At 42.1% G+C, this 20,504-nt stretch overlaps 1 protein-coding gene across 1 annotated transcript; it reads left to right on the plus strand.

The window, feature by feature from the left end:
• The first annotated feature begins 850 nt into the window (after positions 1–850).
• Positions 851–20,048, plus strand: LOC113014345 (patr class I histocompatibility antigen, A-5 alpha chain-like). The gene is made up of 9 exons (XM_026155802.1): positions 851–1,431; positions 4,622–4,867; positions 5,056–5,322; positions 9,431–9,715; positions 14,221–14,337; positions 16,945–17,001; positions 18,091–18,357; positions 18,513–18,599; positions 19,257–20,048. The coding sequence occupies exons 1-9, from the start codon at positions 1,368–1,370 to the stop codon at positions 19,271–19,273; spliced, it is 1,407 nt and encodes a 468-aa protein (XP_026011587.1). The 5' UTR covers positions 851–1,367; the 3' UTR covers positions 19,274–20,048.
• Positions 20,049–20,504: the final 456 nt, after the last annotated feature.

A 20,504-nucleotide genomic window follows, 5' to 3' on the forward strand; every position in this document is an offset into this window, starting at 1 on the left:
TTAAACATTCGCACATAAATAAGTGACGTCATATTCAGTACTTTTGACAGTTCACTCTTCGCCCGCTCCATCTTATTAGGGAAATTCCACATACATAAATGTAAATTTCAAAACTCAACCCCATCATTTAATTTGTTTTTGATTGAAATTGAATATTACTTAAACTCTCTTAAATTAACTTCTAATAAAAAAGGTTTATCATTGATTGAAATTCGTTCAGAAATGTTTAACAAATGAGCTGTCACAACTTTCAAGTACAAAGTTGTTATGAAGTCTGCCACATTCCCCCCTTTCTTCTTTTTTCTCCTTTATTTATTTATCCTTCTTATTTCATTGTACTGTATATTGTTACTCTTATTTGCCTTGTATGTCTACTGAACTGGAATGACTGACTGTTCGCTTTATGGTTTCAATAAAGTTTGGGAAAAAAAAAACAACCTCTTCAGCCGCTCCCGTCTGCCGTATTTTGCGACAAAATTCTCCACACCCACCGCCGCGCTATGAATTGTGGGATATATGGGACCACGAAGCGTGCACCGGACCACGCTTGATATTTGGGGAAATCGACGGCGCATTTGGAGTATGCATTTGAAGTACACTTCGAATTGGGACAGCCGTCGTCGCGTGGCGGTGATGTAACCGCACTTAAAATGCGTACTTCAATCGTGCAGTCTCTTAATTTGGACACAGCCCTTATGTCCTGAAGTTCTCCAGAGGCCTGGTAACGAACTAATCATGTGATTCAGGTGTGTTGACCCAAGGTGAGATCTAAAACCTGCAGGACACCAGCCATTGTGAGGCCTGGAGTTGCCCACTCCTGCTCTACAAAGTGCTTTGTTGAGATGAGTTGCGCATCTTTCCATGACCAGCTGTTTCATTTTGTCCAATCCACTCCTCACAGTTTGTGTGTTTTACATCTGACTAGATTCTGTTTTGTGCACTCGCTCCAGCGTCCTTATACGTATCACCACAGTAATATATTTGTGTTCTAAAAGACAAATAATTTCTTTATTCTTTGTTACTAAAAACTGTTAGTAACAAGAAAGGAAAAGTAGGGTTTCACTAACTGAGAGGGTACAGATGGCAGATTGTCTTGAAACAACAACTGTAATCTCCACATTTCAGCTTTAATCTCAAAATGATTGATAATCATTTTTTTTTCTTAATATGGTCCTAATACTCACTGGTAGACATAAAACACGCGAAAAAATACACGTGCATTGAACGCCACATTTATGTAGTGTCTAAATTCAGAGCAGGCCGTGAACGCGCCGCAGGCAGGAAATAAGTATCTCAGAAGATGAAGAAGAAACACGGTCGAAAAATCAAATAAAAGCGAGTTTAGAAATGAGAAGAAGGTCTTCTGTATGTGTCAGATGTTCTTCGTCACAGTTCTCGTCCTTCTGGGGGCAGGACTGGCTGCCAACAGCGGTGAGTTTACTTTTTCAGGACATTTTAATGAAAGTGAAAGTAAAGAAGGACGGTTACTCTTGAGACTTCACGGAACATATAATGCGTTTTTATTTACTTCATGACAGTGATGTAACACGAGCGCACGGGTACAGCAGACACGCAGAGGTCGGTTTACTCATGATTATGAACTTTTAGAAATCAGAAGGTGTGTGTGTGTGTGTGTAATTCGTTAGTAGGGACCTGCCCAACAGGGACGTGCAGAGGGGGGCTAGAGGGGCTTGAGCACCCGCCCCTTTCCTGATGAGTGCCCAAAGTGCCCTTTTGTTGAGGCAACTTTTAAATTTTTTTTAATTTTTTTTTTTAATGTGTGTGTGCGTGCGGAGTCCTGTCTGTGCCCCTCAACAATAATATTTAACTATTAATCACAGTTTTGCTAAATAAAAGGATCTGGCTTGCATCAGTCACATGATCACTATTAACCAATGATCGCCCTCGAGGGCAGAACGCGCTGGTTACGAGCCGGGAACGAGCTCACAAAGAGCACGCGCATTTTTAGCGGTCCGGAGCTGTAGGAGAAACAAGTTAACTCAGAGACACAGACTGATGCGACACAACCAGTAAGTAGGTGTACAGCGTGCACTGTAGTGTGTAGCACCCAGGAGTATCAGCTTATTACGTACACGTTGGTAAGTTGTCTTGTTGCAACTGACGAACTGAAACAAACGAGCGTGCTGTGTGTGCAACAGCGCGACAAACATTACCTGTCCTTTTATTAACTGCACAGGTAGTGCTGGTCACAGCTGCTGGCTACCTGTGTAAGGCTGTCATGGGTCTGTAGCTCTGTCACCGTTTTAGGGAACATGTTTAGTTTTAAAGGAAGTTTCCGGGCTTTTCCTGCCTTTCTGGAGGGATTATATTTCACTAAAATACGATCTAATATGCATGTCCACATAATTATGCATTATTATAATTATAATATATTAAAAAACACACGCTGTATTTTAAAGAACATACATTAAGAAGCAGATTATATTAGATTTATATTTTTAATAAGACAAAATTTGGATTTTACAGCAGTAAAATGATTGTATCAGTTTAAACATGTAATAAGCTTTGCCCTGCACAGAGTGGATAGTGAAACACATGGAATCATCATAAATACATTATTTCATATTTATTTCTTCCCCCTCCTCATTGCTTTATTATTGTAGCTCTAGTAATAAATAATAATGTAAGGATTCTGGATCAGCACCGTGATGCCCATAGTATATACAGTATTCTGAAGAAGGTCTAAAGTGTCACTGTGTGTGCATGTGTGTGTTTTATGTATATAGATTTTTTTAAATTATTACTCATGATATAACATTGTGCAGACATGGCTGGTAAGGACATGAGGAGGAAACAGCAGGAGCTGTGTGAGGCTACTAAAGGCAGTGCTATAACATTTTTCTGTCATCATTTTATTATAGATTAAGTGCTGGAGTTGTTAGGTGTGGATAATTAGATTATAGTTTATTGCAATAGCAAGTTGTGCCTTGTTCTCAGATAGACAGCAAGTGGAGAGTGATATATGAAATGATGGGAAGGAAGGAAGAAGAGAAGCAAAGAGTGATTCACAGGCAGAGCCTAAATTATTTCTCACAGTTTTTTGTGTCCTTATGGTTCCAAGCGCTGTCACCAATCTTTGCATTTTGTTATTATCTCATGACACTTGTTTAATCAGCTACCATCTCTCCTGTGGACTTTTTAATGTCTACAGTCTCAGATCAACACAGCCCTGCCCTCCAGCACTATCCACAACATTGTACCCATCAGGTAAAGCATCGGCTACGTTTGCTTTGCCTTGTTGCCCATATTAGATTCTTGATGAATGTGTATTGTTGTTATTCAGCCTGGTTTAATGTGCCCCTTTTTAACTTTGAGCACCCGCCCCTTTAAACCTCTCTGCACGGCCCTGCTGCCCAAACCTCCCCCTGTGTTGTTTATAAAACTGCTCATTAGTTAGTAGAATTATGGTAGATTCTATTTTATTCATCTTCAGCATCTTGTGAAGAAAATACATCGTACAATGTATTTTCATTTAGGCTTTTAGTCACTAACAAATACACAATTCAACATACTGCCAATACTGTGTATAACGTGTAACTGTATAACTTTAATGCCAACAAAGATCATTCAATTTAAATCAGAGGTCTGTCCATGTGCATAACCAAGCCAAGGGGGGCACAATCCAGTGTACTCCTACTACTCCTAGTGTCGCCTCAGGAAGCGGCCTAATCTGGCATAAAGTCTTGGCTTGAGCAACAGATGTTGTCACTCAGACGGTATCACCAGCTCAGTGAGTAGGAGGAGAAGTCAAAAGCAGAAGCCAAGACTTTTTCCACTAACTCAAGTTTCCAGCCTGTTCCAGCATCTCTGTGTATGTCTGAGCTTCTGTGGGACGTTGTTAAAGTGGCAGGGAAACCCAACACCATCAAACTCTCCTCCCTTCAACCCAGCTGCGATGGCTGCGGCACAACACACCACGTTACCAAAATTGAGACGTGCACGGCTGACAAAATTGGCTCACGACACAGCGACACGGCAGGCATCATGTCACTGTCAGACCCCACCCACATCTGCTACCCTACTTCACACCACCTGAGACTGCCCCATGCATCCTTCCTCCCCCTGTCTCACCCCTCCACCACCACCCTCCAATCCAAATATCACTCCCACATTTAGTGTGTCACCACTTCACATCCTTGCCTCTCACCCCTCACCTGACAAACCCCTCCCTTCTCGAGTGCTGATCATGTGAGGAAGGAGCTAAAGAAGAGTACTGGAAGCACTGTGAGAGTTTGCGCCATCTGCTGAGCAGACTGAGCTGAGTTTGCAGAAAACCTTTTATGACACTGGCGTAGATATGAGGAGAAATGGAGTAAGGGTAATACGGAGCAGGTAGAGGAGAGCCTGGAGAAGTGAAGGTATGCTCTGGACAGAAGAGGAATGAAAGTCAGATGCAAGACAGAATAGATGTGTGTGTGTGAACGAGAGGGAGACAGGTGGAAAGGTGAACATGTGAGGAGCAGAGGTAGTGAAGGCAGATTTATTAAACAAGCAACAGATGGTGAATAAGAGGAGAAGAGAGCGCAGTCAGCTGGAGCTTCTCAGCTGTGCAGCGTAAATAAATATCTTTCTATGTTTTTCTTCCTTTCGTGACTTTCAGAGATTCACTCCCTCACTTGCATCTACACGGCGCACTCCAAACCCGACGGCACTCCGGGCATCCACAAGTTCACAGCCATGGGTTTGCTGGACGGCAGGAGGATCGACTACTACGACAGTGAGAGTGAGAGGAAAGTTCCCAAACAGGAGTGGATGAGAGAGTGTTTATCTGCTGAGTACTGGGGAAAAGGAACACAGGAACAGTGGTTAGAAAGCCTAATGAATCGAATGAGACAGAATGACTCGGGTAAGCTCCACGAAATGTCAAGCACCATTAACAAGAGCACCAAGTTGATCTCCAACTGAAGCGTTTCTTTATAAAAATGTCTTTTACGTTTTTCAAGTCAGGACAAAGTTGTTCCTGCTCATTTGTTTAAATCAGAAGGGTTTTTTTAATCTCTAACCTGCCCTTTATTTATTTCGTCCGTCTTTCAGTTGTCCATGTTCTTCAGGGGATGCGTGGCTGTGAGGGCAAAATGCAGCCTGATGGCACGCTCAAGTTTCATCGCGCTATGCACACGTACGCCTATGATGGACACAACCTCCTTTCCTTCGATTCTAAAACCAAATCCTGGATCGCCGCGATTCGAGAGGCCCAACTCACCATGAGAGAGTGGGACAGTGATCAGGCCATGAAAGAGCGCATCAAGGGATACCTGGAGAATGTGTGCATCAAATGGAAAAAGCAACTACAAAAAGCCCGTATGTATTTAATAATCTTTCTGTTGTTATAATCTTCATTAGTAGAGTCTAGAGTAAGTAGATTTAGTAATAAATGTTTGTTGTTTGTCTTTTAAGTTAGTTGTGACCCAGAAGTTTGGTCTTATACCTTTGTGTCTTTGAGTATCACCTGGTGTGTAGGAGTTCTGTTTGAAAGTTAGGTATCATTTTAGTTACAACTAAAATGAATTTTGAACAAACTGTAGGTAAAATCAGGTGATCAGTGTCAGACAGTAATCAGTTCTGAGGCCAGTCAAAATCCCAGTTTGAGCTTCATGGTAACTGTGGTTCTGCTGTGAAAGTGTTACATTTCAGCCAAAACAGTAGCTCTCTTAAATCTCTTCTCACTGAATGAGAGTTTCAAAAAACAATTTCTTTTTTTTTTTTGAGGGGGGGGGTTACTTGTACTCATTGTATTTTCTCAGAATCTAAATCTGCCCGGCTGTTACATCACACTAAAGCAGGGTTCGCTAACCAGTCGATCAACCTGTCAATGAAAGTAGGTCGCAAAGCATTTTAGGCTATTAACATATTACTTTAACCTATCAGAAGTTCAGTCACTTCTCTGAATGTCTCGTGATGTTTGATTGGCTGCAGAGTCGTTTGGCTGAAACTGCAGACCGTGTAGCAGGGTAAGATGGCAGATGGCGTCTGTAAGAAGCCGAAAACCTACCCCTTTCATTCAGAATGGGAGCTTGAGACTGGGTGTGTCCAACTATGAGCCTGACTACAGAGCGCTAACTGATGCTGTGCAGTCACGGTCATGACATGAGCTTTTGGTAGATTTTATGCAGTGTTAGGGGAACTACTGTGCATTATATCTGGTTACATGTGTTATGGAAGTTTTCATTTAATGAAGCCTGCAGACAATGGTGAGTGGGAGCTGACATGCTTTAATAAAAACCCAAGCTTGGTGAGAGAGAGAGAGCGGCTATCAGGACACTGACCAGCAGAGTCTCTCCCTCCAACACAGCCCTGGGTTTAAATACCTTCTACAAAACAAAAGGCAGCACACAGCTGGTTTACACCTTTGGTTTTCCCCAAAGAAAGAGTTCACACTCCCTCACACCGCTTACAGTGGTTGATCCCCTTGAGAAGCTATCACACTAACTTTGGCTATGTCCACCATAATGCGTTTTTGTTTGAAAACGCATTATTTTCTCTCTGTTTTGGCCTCTCGTCCACACTGAGACTGCGTTTTTTGCTGATTGAAAACGCTTTAGAAAACGGTGCATTCGCATCACAGTGTGGACAGAAAAAACTGAGACTTTTTCAAAACTATGACACATTTTAGTCATGTGATGCAGTCATGGGACTGTAACCCAACCAGTGCAGGGGCCTCCCTACACCCCGGACTCTGTGTTGTGTAAGTTTGTGTTGGATTGGGGTTCAAGTAGAGAGACCAGTCGGACACAGGCGTTTATTCAGATGCTGGGGCAAACACCACTTCAACGCTGCTGCTGGCCAAGATGGCGCCCGCGCGAATGAGAAATCTGAACTACAGTGTCCTGCAGTGGACAAATGGTCAAATTTGCTAAAATATATGTATCTATGTAATCTACGTATATGCGGTTCAACAGTGACACCTTGTGACCAATTCCAGTCACTGCCTTACTTGACCAATTAAACCAAGATAGCGGAGGGCATTATACAGCAGCTGATTTGTTTGCTCTCAGTTCTGACAGCCCTATTAAAGATTAATATCAGTCTGTACATACTCCTGATAGCTTTTCTTCAAATTCTTCAATTCTCACTCGCTTTTGCAACTTTGTACTTTTGTGTTACTCACAGCAACAACTCCACCTCATTTTTAGTCCATTTAAAAGACTTGCTGCTTTTCCTTGACATTTTGCCGCGACTTTTCACTAGGTATCCCCGACAGAATCTGTTTCCCCTGCGTCGGGAGCACACGCTGTACTGTCCAAAATCACTGACAAACAGTCTCCCACATTGCTGATTTTTAGTTCACAAACACTGGTTATTATGACTCCTGAAACTTTGGAGGATTTAGCTCTTTATATAGTAAAGTTACAGGAGAATAAAAATAGTTATCAGCCAAAATGTTAATGGTTTGTTAAAATAATTCCATCTGATACCCCGTGAGCAATAAATATATAATTTTCTGTTGTAACCCTCAAACTGAACGATACTAATTTTTCACTTTTTCACAAAATCAAAACATCAGTACTTCCTGCGTGCTTCCAGCAGAGGGGAAACAAATTCTGTCAGGGATACCTACTTTGGGACAACACCGGAAGGTAAATAAACAGCAGGCAGAAATGGGGCAGGTCGAATCGTCTTGCATTTCACGCATGCGCAGGACGGGAACGTAAGAATTTTTGCCCGTTTCAATGTGGACGCACAACTCTGTGAAAACGACTGAAAACGCTAGTGTGGACGCGGAGCGTTTTTAGACGAAAACGCCGTTTTCAAATGTATCTGGGCTAGCATGGATGTAGCCTTTGTGACAGTTTAGCATAGTTTGGGTTTGACATGCTAGTACTTCTTTTTTAACTTTGTTATTTGTCCTGTTATTCAGTGTGAAATCTAAAAATCTCCCTTTTCCCCTAGAACTCAGTGTAATACAGCGCAGCTTTTCTTTTATATATTTTTGATATATTCTACCTTTTCTGCAGATTTGAGATTGTTGTGTCATTTTTTTAGTTCAGCATATATTATTCTAAATTAAACTTGTTAAAACTGACCATTTGTTCAGAGGAGAATCAATATTTTTCAGCATTTGTAGAATTTTATGCCTTTGAAATTTGAAACGGTAGATCCTGACCTTCATCTTAATGTGTAAAGTTGACGACCGCTGCAGTAAAGACTAATATCTTTTATGCTTGTGGTCACATTGACCCCAGGAATCAAAATCTTCCAAACATGTCAGCCAGATAATTTAAATAAGTAAAATTCAATTTTACATTTTTAGATTACAGGTGACAAAATCGCTCAAATGGAAGAAAATGTTAGATGAACCTAAGCTGTTTGAGTGAGTAGGTGTCATGGTCCTGTGTTCTGTTCATGTCCCCGAGTTTGTGTTGTAAAACAGTCTGTGTGTTTCTTGTTTTACTTTGAAAGTGTGTGTCTACTTAGGTTCAGCTGTGTGTCATTCCGTCGTTACCTTGTGTGTATTTATAGTGTGTGCCTGCCTGTGTTCCTCGTTGGTTCGTCTGTGTTATCCTGCATCTTTTGGGCGTCTCTGCGTCTCTCTGCGCCACACTCTGATCTCCATTCCCAGCTCTTCATCCCTTCATCCCTCTTGTTTTCCCTGCGTGTGACTTTGTGAGTTATGGTTTCGTGTTTTGTTATTATTAGTTTTCCCCAGTTTAGGGTTATGCTTAGTTCTGCCCTCGCCTTTTCTTACTGAGCACTACAAATAAACCTCACTCGCATCTCCACTGCTGTCTGCAACTTGGGTCCTCATTCACTCCACCACACGACTGCTGCCCCCGCCGTGACAGTAGGAGTGTTTTTAAAAACTTAAGTTGACATTAACCATTTATTTCATTACTTTGAGTGTTTACAGTGCAGGTGAGCTGTTTCTGTGTGGAGACCCCAAAGCAGCTGTGGAACTTTCCCAAGTGGAATCACTGAAATCACATTTATATCCTCAGGCTGCATAGAGAGAAAGATTTGGCTGCAGCCTAAGCAAACATGCTGGCAGTGCTAACAGAAAAACAGCAGTTTGTAGTCCAGCGGTGATGTTCAGGATGTGAATGCTGATTTGCTGAAATATGGATGAGCAGGAAAGCAGCTGAAGTTCATCCTGCTTTTTTTTGATGGAGAAAGATTAAAAATACATGTATAATGAATTTTCATTGTTTTTAACATGTAGTTTTATTTCACCTTTTGACTTTTGCATATTATGTATTCTCTGTGGCGAGAGTTAAGCCAAGGCAGAAACAATAACTAAAAAAGATCTAAAATCTGTGAAAGTGAACAGGTTTCTAATTTTAGTATCAGCAGCATGCCTGTTTGAAATCGCAGTAGTTGCTATAATGAGTGATTACATTTATTATTAAGGTATTGATTACAGATGTACAGTTATCTTTTAGTTACCTCGTGCACATTATTTTTCTCTCTCCAGCTCCGCCTGTCGTGTACGTGTTTGCAAAGAAGGCCAAAGTGGAGACAAACCTCATCCTGACCTGCCTCGCCACAGGCTTCTACACAAAAGACATCATTGTTAGGATCAAAAGGAACGGACGTGTTCTCGCTAAAGACGACGGCCTGATGAGCTCAGGAGGACTTCCCAATGGAGACGATACCTTCCAGAGGAGAGACCATGTGGAGATACTAAAGTCTGACTTGTCAACGTTCATCTGTAACGTCACTCACGAAGCAACAAACATAAGTGTTAAGAAGCTTTGGGGTAAGGAACTTTGTTGTTTTTCATTTGTCAGTTTTCTTTCTTTAGATTAAAATAGTGAGGTTTTCTGTTTGTCCACTGGATCCTGCATCACAGACATTTTAGTCATATATGAGAGTAACCCAGCCACAAGAGGCCACAAGCCAAAGCTCTCCTAGTTCCCAGATAAATGGAGAGGGTTGCATCAGGAAGGGTATCCAGCATTTTGATGGAGATCATAAAAAATATGATTTCCGTATTGGAAACGATCTCCTCCAGTGCTACTGTTAGCCACAGAGGAGGAGAAGGTGTGTGGAGGCAGTGAGAGAGAAGGAAAGGCAGGAATGTGGAGCTAAGAGTAGGACTCTAAATGTAGGAACTATAACTGGTAAAGGGAGAGAATGGAGAGAAGGACGGTGCATGCAGGAGAGCAGGAAAGGAAGCAAGACCAGGAGCACTGGAGCTCGGCGGTGGACTCTTTAACCAGCCTGTTTAAGAGAATTGTGGAAAGTGAGAGAGGCCTGAGTGTAAGAGCCAAAGTCAATGTTTATGGATCCGGTTTCTCACTTCATTCAATATTTTTCATCCTGGACTCGGCTGAAGCGTGCAGTAGCATGGATTCTGAGAGTTAAAAAACTGCTTCTGCATTACAGTAGACGAAAACTACAGATTAAACACGATCCTGAACAACATCTTGAACTTCAAACAAAGAGATACTGTCTGGACACCAGCAGTCTCAAAGTTGAGGAGCTGATTGTTATTGAAATGGCATCATCACTGGACACAGACTCTTTTATCAATGCCCTTCGTCGCTTTATTGCCAGACGTGGCCAAGTAAAAGAACTGCAATCTGACAACGGCACCAACTTTGTGGGAGCCCATCATGAGCTGAAGGAAATGATAGCAGATTGGAATCAACGTTGTATACACAATACCCTTCTTCAAAAGGACATTAAATGGACTTTCCATCCCCCAGCTGGCTCACATCATGGAGGTGTATGGGAAAGACTTATAAGATCTGTGAGAAAGATTCTTAATTCCACCTTAAATGTACAAAGTCGACAGACGGATTGGGGCTGCAGCTGCAGTAATGCAGACGCTGCACCGGTCCGTCGTGGTGAAGAGGGAGCTGAGTGTAAAAGCGAAGCTCTCAATTTACCGGTCGATCTACGTCCCTACCCTCACCTATGGCCACGAGCTGTGGGTAGTGACCGAAAGAACGAGATCGCGGATACAAGCGGCAGAAATGAGCTTCCTCCGAAGGGTGGCTGGCCTCTCCCTTAGAGATAGGGTGAGAAGTTCGGCCATTCAGGAGGGGCTCAGAGTAGAGCAGCTGCTGCTCCACATCGAAAGGAGCCAGCTGAGGTGGTTCGGGCATCTGACAAGGATGCCCCCTGGGCGCCTCCTGGGTGAGGTGTTCCAGGCATGTCCCACCGGGAGGAGGCCCCGGGGCAGACCCAGGGCACGCTGGAGAGATTATATCTCTCAGCTGGCCTGGGAACGCCTTGGTGTTCCCCCGGACAAGCTGGAGGAGGTGGCTGGGAAGAGGGAGGTCTGGGCCTCTTTGCTTAGGCTGCTGCCCCCGCGACCCGGCCTCGGATAAAGCGGATGAAGATGGATGGATGGATGGATGGATGGATGTACAAAGTCTTGATGAAGAGAGCCTCAGGACTGTTTTATGTGAAGCTGAAGCTATTTTGAAGCGCTTACTCCAAACCACCTGTTGCTTCTTAAGACTGCACCATCATTACCACCAGGATGTTTTCAGAAAGATGACATATATGCTCGTCGCAGATGGAAACAAGTCCAATATATGTCAGATTTATTCTGGAAAAGGTGGATTAAAGAATATCTTCCACAACTGCAACAAAGACAGAAATGGTGCAACCCAAAACGAAACTTCATGCCAGGAGACATTGTGATCATTGTTGATGATTCCGCACCACGGAATTCCTGCATAACTGGAAAAATAGAAGAGACAATCCAGGACAAAAGGGGATTTGTTCGTCAGCTTCGGATCAAGACAAAGACCGGGTTCCTAAACAGACCTATAAATAAAGTCTGTCTTTTGCAGGAAGCAGACAATATTTAACATATTGGACTGACTGGATAATCTTTAAGTGACCTACTCCTTTTACTTATGGGTTATTATCTCATGCACATATCTTTCTACGTAGCACTTTTAATTCTTATTCCTACTTTTATTTTTTCATGTCTATTTAAGTGCTATTTATGACACTATGTTTTGCACTGAAGCACCGCAGCAATTTCCTAATGTTGTAAACCTGCTCAACATTTGGCAATAAACCCCTTTCTGATTCTGATTCTGATTAACTTCACAGATGGTGAACCACAAGTAGTAGTGCATGTTGCACTAAAGGGCGATTGAAATGTTTTATGAACAAGTAAAGGATGTAAGACTTGATTATTTTGTAATTATTATTTAAAAGATAATTAGGGGCTGGTATTGTAAGAGCCAAAGTCAATGTTTATGTTTTGCTTATTTGTTATGGTGGCACAGGTGTATAGCTTTACCTGCATCTCAGGTGATTGCATGGGGGTGTGGTCACAGTCTATTTACCTGATCTCGGTGTTCGCAACAGGTGTGTTGGGTGAGTGGTTTGTGGGCAAACTTTTCTGTTGACAACAGCGCCATGTGAAGAGAGAGGCTGGCACAGTGGTGTGGCTCTGGATTCCAGGCTGACTGCAGGTGAGGTTGTGGGGGTGGGAGCAGACACTGTGGTGTCGAATCTATTGAAAAACAGATTCAACTCGTCGGCTCTATTCTCACCTCCCTCAGCTCCCCTGCTGTTGGTTGGCCTGAATCCAGTGATGGTCTTCATGCCCCTCCACACCTCTCTCATGCTGTTCTGCTGGAGTTTCCACTCCAGCTTCCTCCTGTAATTGTCCTTAGCCTCTCTGATCTTGTCCTTTAGTAACACCTGGACCTTCCTCACCTCCTCTTTGTTGCCCCCTCTGAAAGCCCTCTTCTTGTTGTTGAGGAGGGCTTTGATGTCCTTAGTCACCCACGGCTTGTTATTTGGGTAACAATGAACAGTCTGAGCTGGAACAATGGAGTCGGTGCAGAAAGTTATGTAGTCTGTGATACACTCAGTAAGCCCATTGATGTCCTCGGCGTGAGGCTCACAGAGTGTTTCCCAGTCGGTCACCTCGAAACAGCCCTGTAGTTCCGCTATTGCCTCCTCTGACCACCTCCTAACAGTCCTGGTGGTCACAGGTTCCCTCCTCACAATTGGCACATAGCGGGGGGTGAGGTGAATCAGGTTATGATCTGACCTACCAAGTGGGGGGAGGGAGGAGGAGCTGTATGCATCCTTGACGTTAGCATACAGTAAGTCTAAAGTTTTCTCTCCCCTGGTGGGACAGTCCACATATTGTTTGAATGTTGGTAGTGTATTGTCCAGTGATACATGGTTGAAGTCACCCGAGATCACAATAAAGGCACTCGGGTGCTGAGTCTGTAGCCGAGCTATGGCAGAGTGGATAGTGTCACATGCAGCTGTGGGGTTAGCAGAGGGGGGAACATAAACAGCCACCAAGATGACGTGAGAGGATTCCCTGGGTAAATAATACGGCCTGAGTCCAACAGCACACAGTTCAGTGTCCGGGCAACAAATCCTTTCTTTGATTGTTATGTTGGCAGGGTTACACCACCGGTTGTTAACTAAAACAGCAAGCCCACCTCCTTTACGCTTACCGCTAGCGATGCTGTCCCTGTCCGCCCGAACAGTGTGGAAGCCTTCCACGGAAGCATTCTCATCGGGAATGTCCTGGTGCAGCCATGATTCGGTGAAACACATCAGGCTACACTCTCGGTATTCCCTCTGACTCCGTACCAGTGCTGAGAGCTCGTCGATTTTACTTGCCAACGATCGCACATTACCCATCACGATAGACGGCAGACACGGTTTAAACCTCCTCCTCGCTTCGAGCCTCCGCTGTCTCACCGTCACCTTTTTTCTTCTCTTCTGTCCTTGACCTCTGCATCCCCGATGAGTTTTCCTCCAAATTTCAGCTGGTACTTCTGCGGGCCTGGCCAGCGAGCCGGCCGGCATCAGGGCGATCAGCTGATCTCTGGAGTAAACAGTCCATGAGTGTAGATGTGCCGCGGTCCCGTTCCTTGATAAAAGTAACAGTTCCACGGCCACCAGAAGAACAAAAACTCTCTCAATCCACATGATTGAGTGAAATATAATAAATGGATGAAAATACAAGTCAGAACAAAGTAATACGTAAGAAAAAAGAGCTAAACTAAGAGAAAAAGCAAGAGCAACTGTAACAGGCTGCACGCTGGTTGGCGCATGCGCACTGAACCGATGCCTTCTCTGTGCCTGCCACTTTGTATTTTCAGCCTTGTGCATATCGCTACATTCCTATATTTAATTTCAGTTTCCTTTCCTGCTCAGTATTCAACACATTGCTCTCCATGTTTCTCACCTGCAATAATGACTTATTTCATGTTGTTGTGTCTTTAAATTATTCCAATGTGAATGTTTCCTGTGTTTCAGACAGAAGTCAGCTGAGTGACACTGGTAGGAGCAGAGCTCTGAGCCCCCTACTGGTGGCTGTGATTCTTCCAGTTTCACCTGTGCTTCTGTTGATCTTATATAAAGTTGTCATTCCTGGTACGTACAATATACTAATACATATATTGGCTGTTCTTGACACAGTGGACTGAATTATTTTTTAAATCCTGCAATAATTAATACATACAGTGGGGCAAAAAAGTATTTAGTCAGCCACCGATTGTGCAAGTTCCCCCACCTAAAATGATGACAGAGGTCAGTAATTTGCACCAGAGGTACACTTCAACTGTGAGAGACAGAATGTGAAAAAAAATCCATGAATCCACATGGTAGGATTTGTAAAGAATTTATTGGTAAATCAGGGTGGAAAATAAGTATTTGGTCAATAACAAAAATACAACTCAATACTTTGTAACATAACCTTTGTTGGCAATAACAGAGGTCAAACGTTTACTATAGGTCTTTACCAGGTTTGCACACACAGTAGCTGGTATTTTGGCCCATTCCTCCATGCAGATCTTCTCGAGAGCAGTGATGTTTTGGGGCTGTCGCCGAGCAACACGGACTTTCAACTCCCGCCACAGATTTTCTATGGGGTTGAGGTCTGGAGACTGGCTAGGCCACTCCAGGACTTTCAAATGCTTCTTACGGAGCCACTCCTTTGTTGCCCGGGCGGTGTGTTTTGGATCATTGTCATGTTGGAAGACCCAGCCTCGTTTCATCTTCAAAGTTCTCACTGATGGAAGGAGGTTTTGGCTCAAAATCTCACGATACATGGCCCCATTCATTCTGTCCTTAACACGGATCAGTCGTCCTGTCCCCTTGGCAGAAAAACAGCCCCATAGCATGATGTTTCCACCCCCATGCTTCACAGTAGGTATGGTGTTCTTGGGATGCAACTCAGTATTCTTCTTCCTCCAAACACGACGAGTTGAGTTTATACCAAAAAGTTCTACTTTGGTTTCATCTGACCACATGACATTCTCCCAATCCTCTGCTGTATCATCCATGTGCTCTCTGGCAAACTTCAGACGGGCCTGGACATGCACTGGCTTCAGCAGCGGAACACGTCTGGCACTGCGGGATTTGATTCCCTGCCGTTGTAGTGTGTTACTGATGGTGACCTTTGTTACTTTGGTCCCAGCTCTCTGCAGGTCATTCACCAGGTCCCCCCGTGTGGTTCTGGGATCTTTGCTCACCGTTCTCATGATCATTTTGACCCCACGGGATGAGATCTTGCGTGGAGCCCCAGATGGAGGGAGATTATCAGTGGTCTTGTATGTCTTCCATTTTCTGATGATTGCTCCCACAGTTGATTTTTTCACACCAAGCTGCTTGCCTATTGTAGATTCACTCTTCCCAGTCTGGTGCAGGTCTACAATACTTTTCCTGGTGTCCTTCGAAAGCTCTTTGGTCTTGGCCATGGCGGAGTTTGGAGTCTGACTGTTTGAGGCTGTGGACAGGTGTCTTTTATACAGATGATGAGTTCAAACAGGTGCCATTCATACAGGTAACGAGTGGGGGACAGAAAAGCTTCTTACAGAAGACGTTACAGGTCTGTGAGAGCCAGAGATTTTCCTTGTTTGAGGTGACCAAATACTTATTTTCCACCCTGATTTACGAATAAATTCTTTACAAATCCTACCATGTGAATTCATGGATTTTTTTTTCACATTCTGTCTCTCACAGTTGAAGTGTACCTCTGGTGCAAATTACTGACCTCTGTCATCATTTTAGGTGGGGGAACTTGCACAATCGCTGGCTGACTAAATACTTTTTTGCCCCACTGTAGAAGCTTTTCTTAAAAATGTCCTCTTCCTCTAAGACAGCTTCCCTAAGTGCAGACCGTCTGCACTTTGGTAATTTTGCTCTTTATACAGTAAAGTTACAGCGGGATACAAATAACATCAGGCTGCCACGATTTGTTCCCCGGTTTAAATCACGAACAAACAGGATCTCACAGCTGTTTGTTTTTAAACCTATTTTGCACAGAGAGGCAATTTTTAAGAAATGCATTGATAGCAATGTTAAATATTATTACACAGAAAAAAACAACTACATGTAAAATAATCACACATGACGCCTCTGCCTTTGTAAATGGAGGGACAGTAACTGCATCTGTGTACGTAAGCGTGTAAAACCTGCAGACAGTCAGATTAACAGTGTTTTGTCTCTATCTGCCATTCTGCAGTTCATCTCATAGGAAAAAATATGGGGCGCTCAGCGTGACGTGAACAAGGCACACACCTTTGACATTGTGTGATGAACTCTGTATTCCTCGTCCACACGTAAACGCAAAAAAGGAGTTTTAAAAAAAATCTCAGTTTTCGGTGATTCCAAACGCCGTTTACGTGGACGAAACAGCTGCGTTTTCAAAAATACCTGTGTAGGTGCGGACACAGCGTAAAAGAGTTAGTAGTTTATTTTATTACTACCTGTAATTTATTGCAGTTAACTTGTCAAGTTACACACACTTGAAAAGTCAAACCTGAACTCTAAACAGGAAATACTTTTCCTGAACATTGGCTTAAAAATTTACTGGTTGTGCAGCAATTTTTTTTTATTTTTTAAGTTTTTCAAGTATGTGTGTTTTCAACTGTGCAGTGATGCGTAAATATGAAAGTTATGTTAATTATTTTTATCGTGATATTGTTAATTTTACATATTCAACTCACAAGTTTACCTGAATTAATTTCTTTCCTTCAGACTGTCAAAGCTCCTCTGACTCCGCCTCTGACTCCGCCTCTGACTCCGCCGTCTCCTGTAAGTATCATTTATTAATAGTTGCACAGGATCAAACTTTGGGTGTTAAAATTCATCCTGGAGAAACTCATAAACAGTTTTAATGAAAAATATGATTATTATCATTATCATTATAATTATTATCATTATTATTATTATTTTTATCATTATCATTATCATTATAATTATTATCATTATAATTATTATCATTATAATCATTATTATTATTATTATTACTATGAAGCGCCTTGAGGCGACTTTTGTTGTGATTTGGCGCTATATAAATAAAATTGAATTGAATATTATTATCATTATCATTATAATAATGGATTGGATTTATATAGCGCTTTTCTAGGCACCCAAAGCGCTTTACAATACCACTATTCATTCACTCTCACATTCACACACTGGTGGAGGCAGCTACAGTTGTAGCCACAGCTGCCCTGGGGCAGACTGACAGAAGCCAGGCTGCCATATCGCGCCATCGGCCCCTCTGGCCAACACCAGTAGGCAAGTAGGGTAAAGTGTCTTGCCCAAGGACACAATTGTGTTGCCAATGGCATTAACCGCATATACAAAAGCGACCAGTGAACCTCTCTCTGCTGATGTCGTTGCCCCAACTTAACTTAATATAAGTTAAAGTAAAAGTGTGGTAAGTTGTAACATCTGCATTATTGTTACAACTAACCCAGACTGTTGCTGTTACAACTGACCCAGACTCCTATAGCCATGAACTAGCTAACATTACAGCCAACGGCTAAAACATTAGCACTAAAGACCTACACAGAATATATCCCCATAGACATACAAATAACATAATTTAAGTTTGATGAGTTTAACTGCAAAGCAGATAATGCTATTAAACATTGAAATAAAGTAGAAAAACTTACTTTTTGGCATACAAATGACTTTTTTTGGTGTTAAATTGTCTGTTTTTGACAAAATGTGCTGATTTTTCACATGTGATAGCAGAACTGAGTTGGGCATGCACAGGATGAGTCACATCATTTGAAACTTAGCCCTGATTGGAGAAATTGGAAGTGTTACAACTGACCCACGTTACAACTATCCCCGGTCTCCCCTACATCATTTTACATTTTCTCCTTCCAGCTGAACATAAGGCGTATGCACAGAATTCGAAGGACGGTGAAAAAATCCTCTTGACATGCATCGCCAGAGGCCAGGGAGCCATCGACGTGGAGATCAAGCGTAACGGGGAGACTGTAACTGAAGAGAAGGGTCTGATGAGATCAGACACTGAGACAAATAAAGACGGCACCTTGGAGATAAGAGCCCATGTGGAGATTTCAAAGGATGACAAGTCTAAGTACAGCTATGAAGTCATTTATAAGAACCAGAACATTAAGGATAACTTCGGTAAGAAAGTTTTCTGTGTTTTCAGACCTGTTGTTGCTTAGGGCTGTGTCAGTTAATGTATTGAGGGCTTGAGTTTCACTGTGAAATTTTGGTGTTTTGCATAATTTATCTATTATTTATAAAGCTGGAAATTCATCTAATATTGTTCTACTCAGACTGTGCATTGCCCTGGAGAGGACCATCAGAAGTCCAGCGGAGGTGGACAGAGATCCATAATCTGGAGTACTACACCACCGACCCAGGTCTGTAACGCTCCTGTTATAGCAGCACTGAAGTATCAACAAAACTGGAGCAGGTCGGATATGCAGAGAATGAAACTAAGTCGGCAGGAAGTGAAAATGAAACAAGCAATCTCATTTTGGAAGTATCAAAGTTTAATGTGGTCGAAACATTGAGATATTTACATTTACAGTTGTGTCCAAAATGATCCGGATGAATGTCTTACCAAACTTACTTCATCTTGTAACACTCCCCTGTATGTAGCTGGTGCCAGTGTGTTAAAGGTTAAACGTGTTTCACACGCAGATGTAATACAAATAAATAAACAATTTGTTGTTTTTCTTATGGGGAAAATGCCAAATGTTACATGCTGGACCAGTATTGCAGCGCACATCGAAGGACAAACACAGAGCACATGAAATGTGTTTTATACAGCGTCAGTCTAAACAGTTATTTTTTTTAAACCTTCATTATTTAGACACAGACTTTATTAAAGCCACACTGGGGAAATTCACATTACTGCAGCACAGGGGTCAGCAAGAACTGGGAATAAGAGATATGTTAGAAAATTAAGAGAAATGTACAACATATATTTTAGCAAAATATTTGTTTTATTGGAGACATTTTTAGTTTTGCTGAACATAAGAAATATGAAATAAAACAGTTGCTTGTCCCTGCAGACTATACTGACACCTGAGTCGCTGACAGCTGTATGCTGGAGACGCTGAGTCCTGTGAAGCCCTGAAGTCTCCATCAGATCTACACACAACACCAGATTTACCAAAACATACTTAATGCAGAGCATTAAGTATGTTTTGTTTTTGCTTTTTTAAAAGTGGAATATTTTCCTTTTAATGCATTTTACAGATCAAGAAACTGATGAGTCAGCATTGAAATGAGGTTCTTTGAAATGAGTTTTTAAAACGTTCCTCTTTAAGCTGAACCTCAGTCACAGTGAACGTCACATGAGGTCAGAGGTGAATTTTATGTATTTTAATAAAATTATCTCAGTTTGTTCATAAGTCTTGTTTCATTATTATTGTGTTTCCTGGTGTAATTTCAAGTGAGCCCTGCAAACTGACCACATGAGCAGCGTGTGTCCAGAAAAGGATGGATGGAGAATTTCATGCAGTCCCTGTTGGAGCGATTTGTTCTTTATTTTTATTATTTTGAAATTTGTTAAAGTTTGTTGTTGGTTAACTTATATCTTTTGTTATTTACACGTTTTATTTGTAGGTTAATACTTGCATCATGTTTTTGTTTTGTTTTGTTGTTTATCTTATTAAGTCAGTCAGGAAGAACTGTGGGGCCATTTTTTTTCTATAAATTAAGAGACTGGTATAGGACCAGCATGCACTGGGGAGGGCCTATGGTTTTTGTTTTTTTATCAAAACAGGAGAAGCCGCACTAAGCATCAGAAATGGATCTTTGTTATTGTTTGCCAAACTGGATAAATAAATCATAAAACGCAACTTTCAGGTTTTGGACATTTGACTTCTTTTGCCTGCATACAAAATACCACCACAGTGCAGCAGTGGCTTGTAGATTTTAAATTGTTGGATGTTTGGTTGGACAAACAAAGGAATCACCACTGCAGTCCCATTGGAGGGAAGTTTTCAGGAAAGCAAAGAGAAAAAGATTTTAGTGTCTGAACTGAGTGTTTAAGTAGGAAAATGAAAGACAATATGAAGCATGAAAAATGACATGAGTTCATCTTTTGAATTAATTTATGTGGCTGATAAAGTGGCATCACTTTAGCTGCACAGTTCTGTACTTTGAGATACTCGATGGGATTTATTTTAATTGAAAACTTAAGGCTCCAAGTAGATTTCTTAATTTAACCATTATTACTGGTTGTTTGAGGACAGAGGGGGGGGAGAAAGTGGATTTCTATTCACTAAAATAATTAATTATCTTCACTGATAAAG

Source organism: Astatotilapia calliptera, chromosome 22 (assembly GCF_900246225.1).
Source record: "Astatotilapia calliptera chromosome 22, fAstCal1.2, whole genome shotgun sequence".
NCBI classification, from domain to species: domain Eukaryota; kingdom Metazoa; phylum Chordata; class Actinopteri; order Cichliformes; family Cichlidae; genus Astatotilapia; species Astatotilapia calliptera.

Excerpts from the sequence above, each read along its gene's own strand:
- LOC113014345 (XM_026155802.1), top strand. The coding sequence starts at position 1,368 with ATGTGTCAGATGTTCTTCGTCACAGTTCTCGTCCTTCTGGGGGCAGGA. Across the intron at positions 5,323-9,430 it reads AAAGCAACTACAAAAAGCCC|CTCCGCCTGTCGTGTACGTG; the intron begins GTATGTATTTAA and ends TTCTCTCTCCAG. Across the intron at positions 17,002-18,090 it reads CTCTGACTCCGCCGTCTCCT|CTGAACATAAGGCGTATGCA; the intron begins GTAAGTATCATT and ends TTCTCCTTCCAG.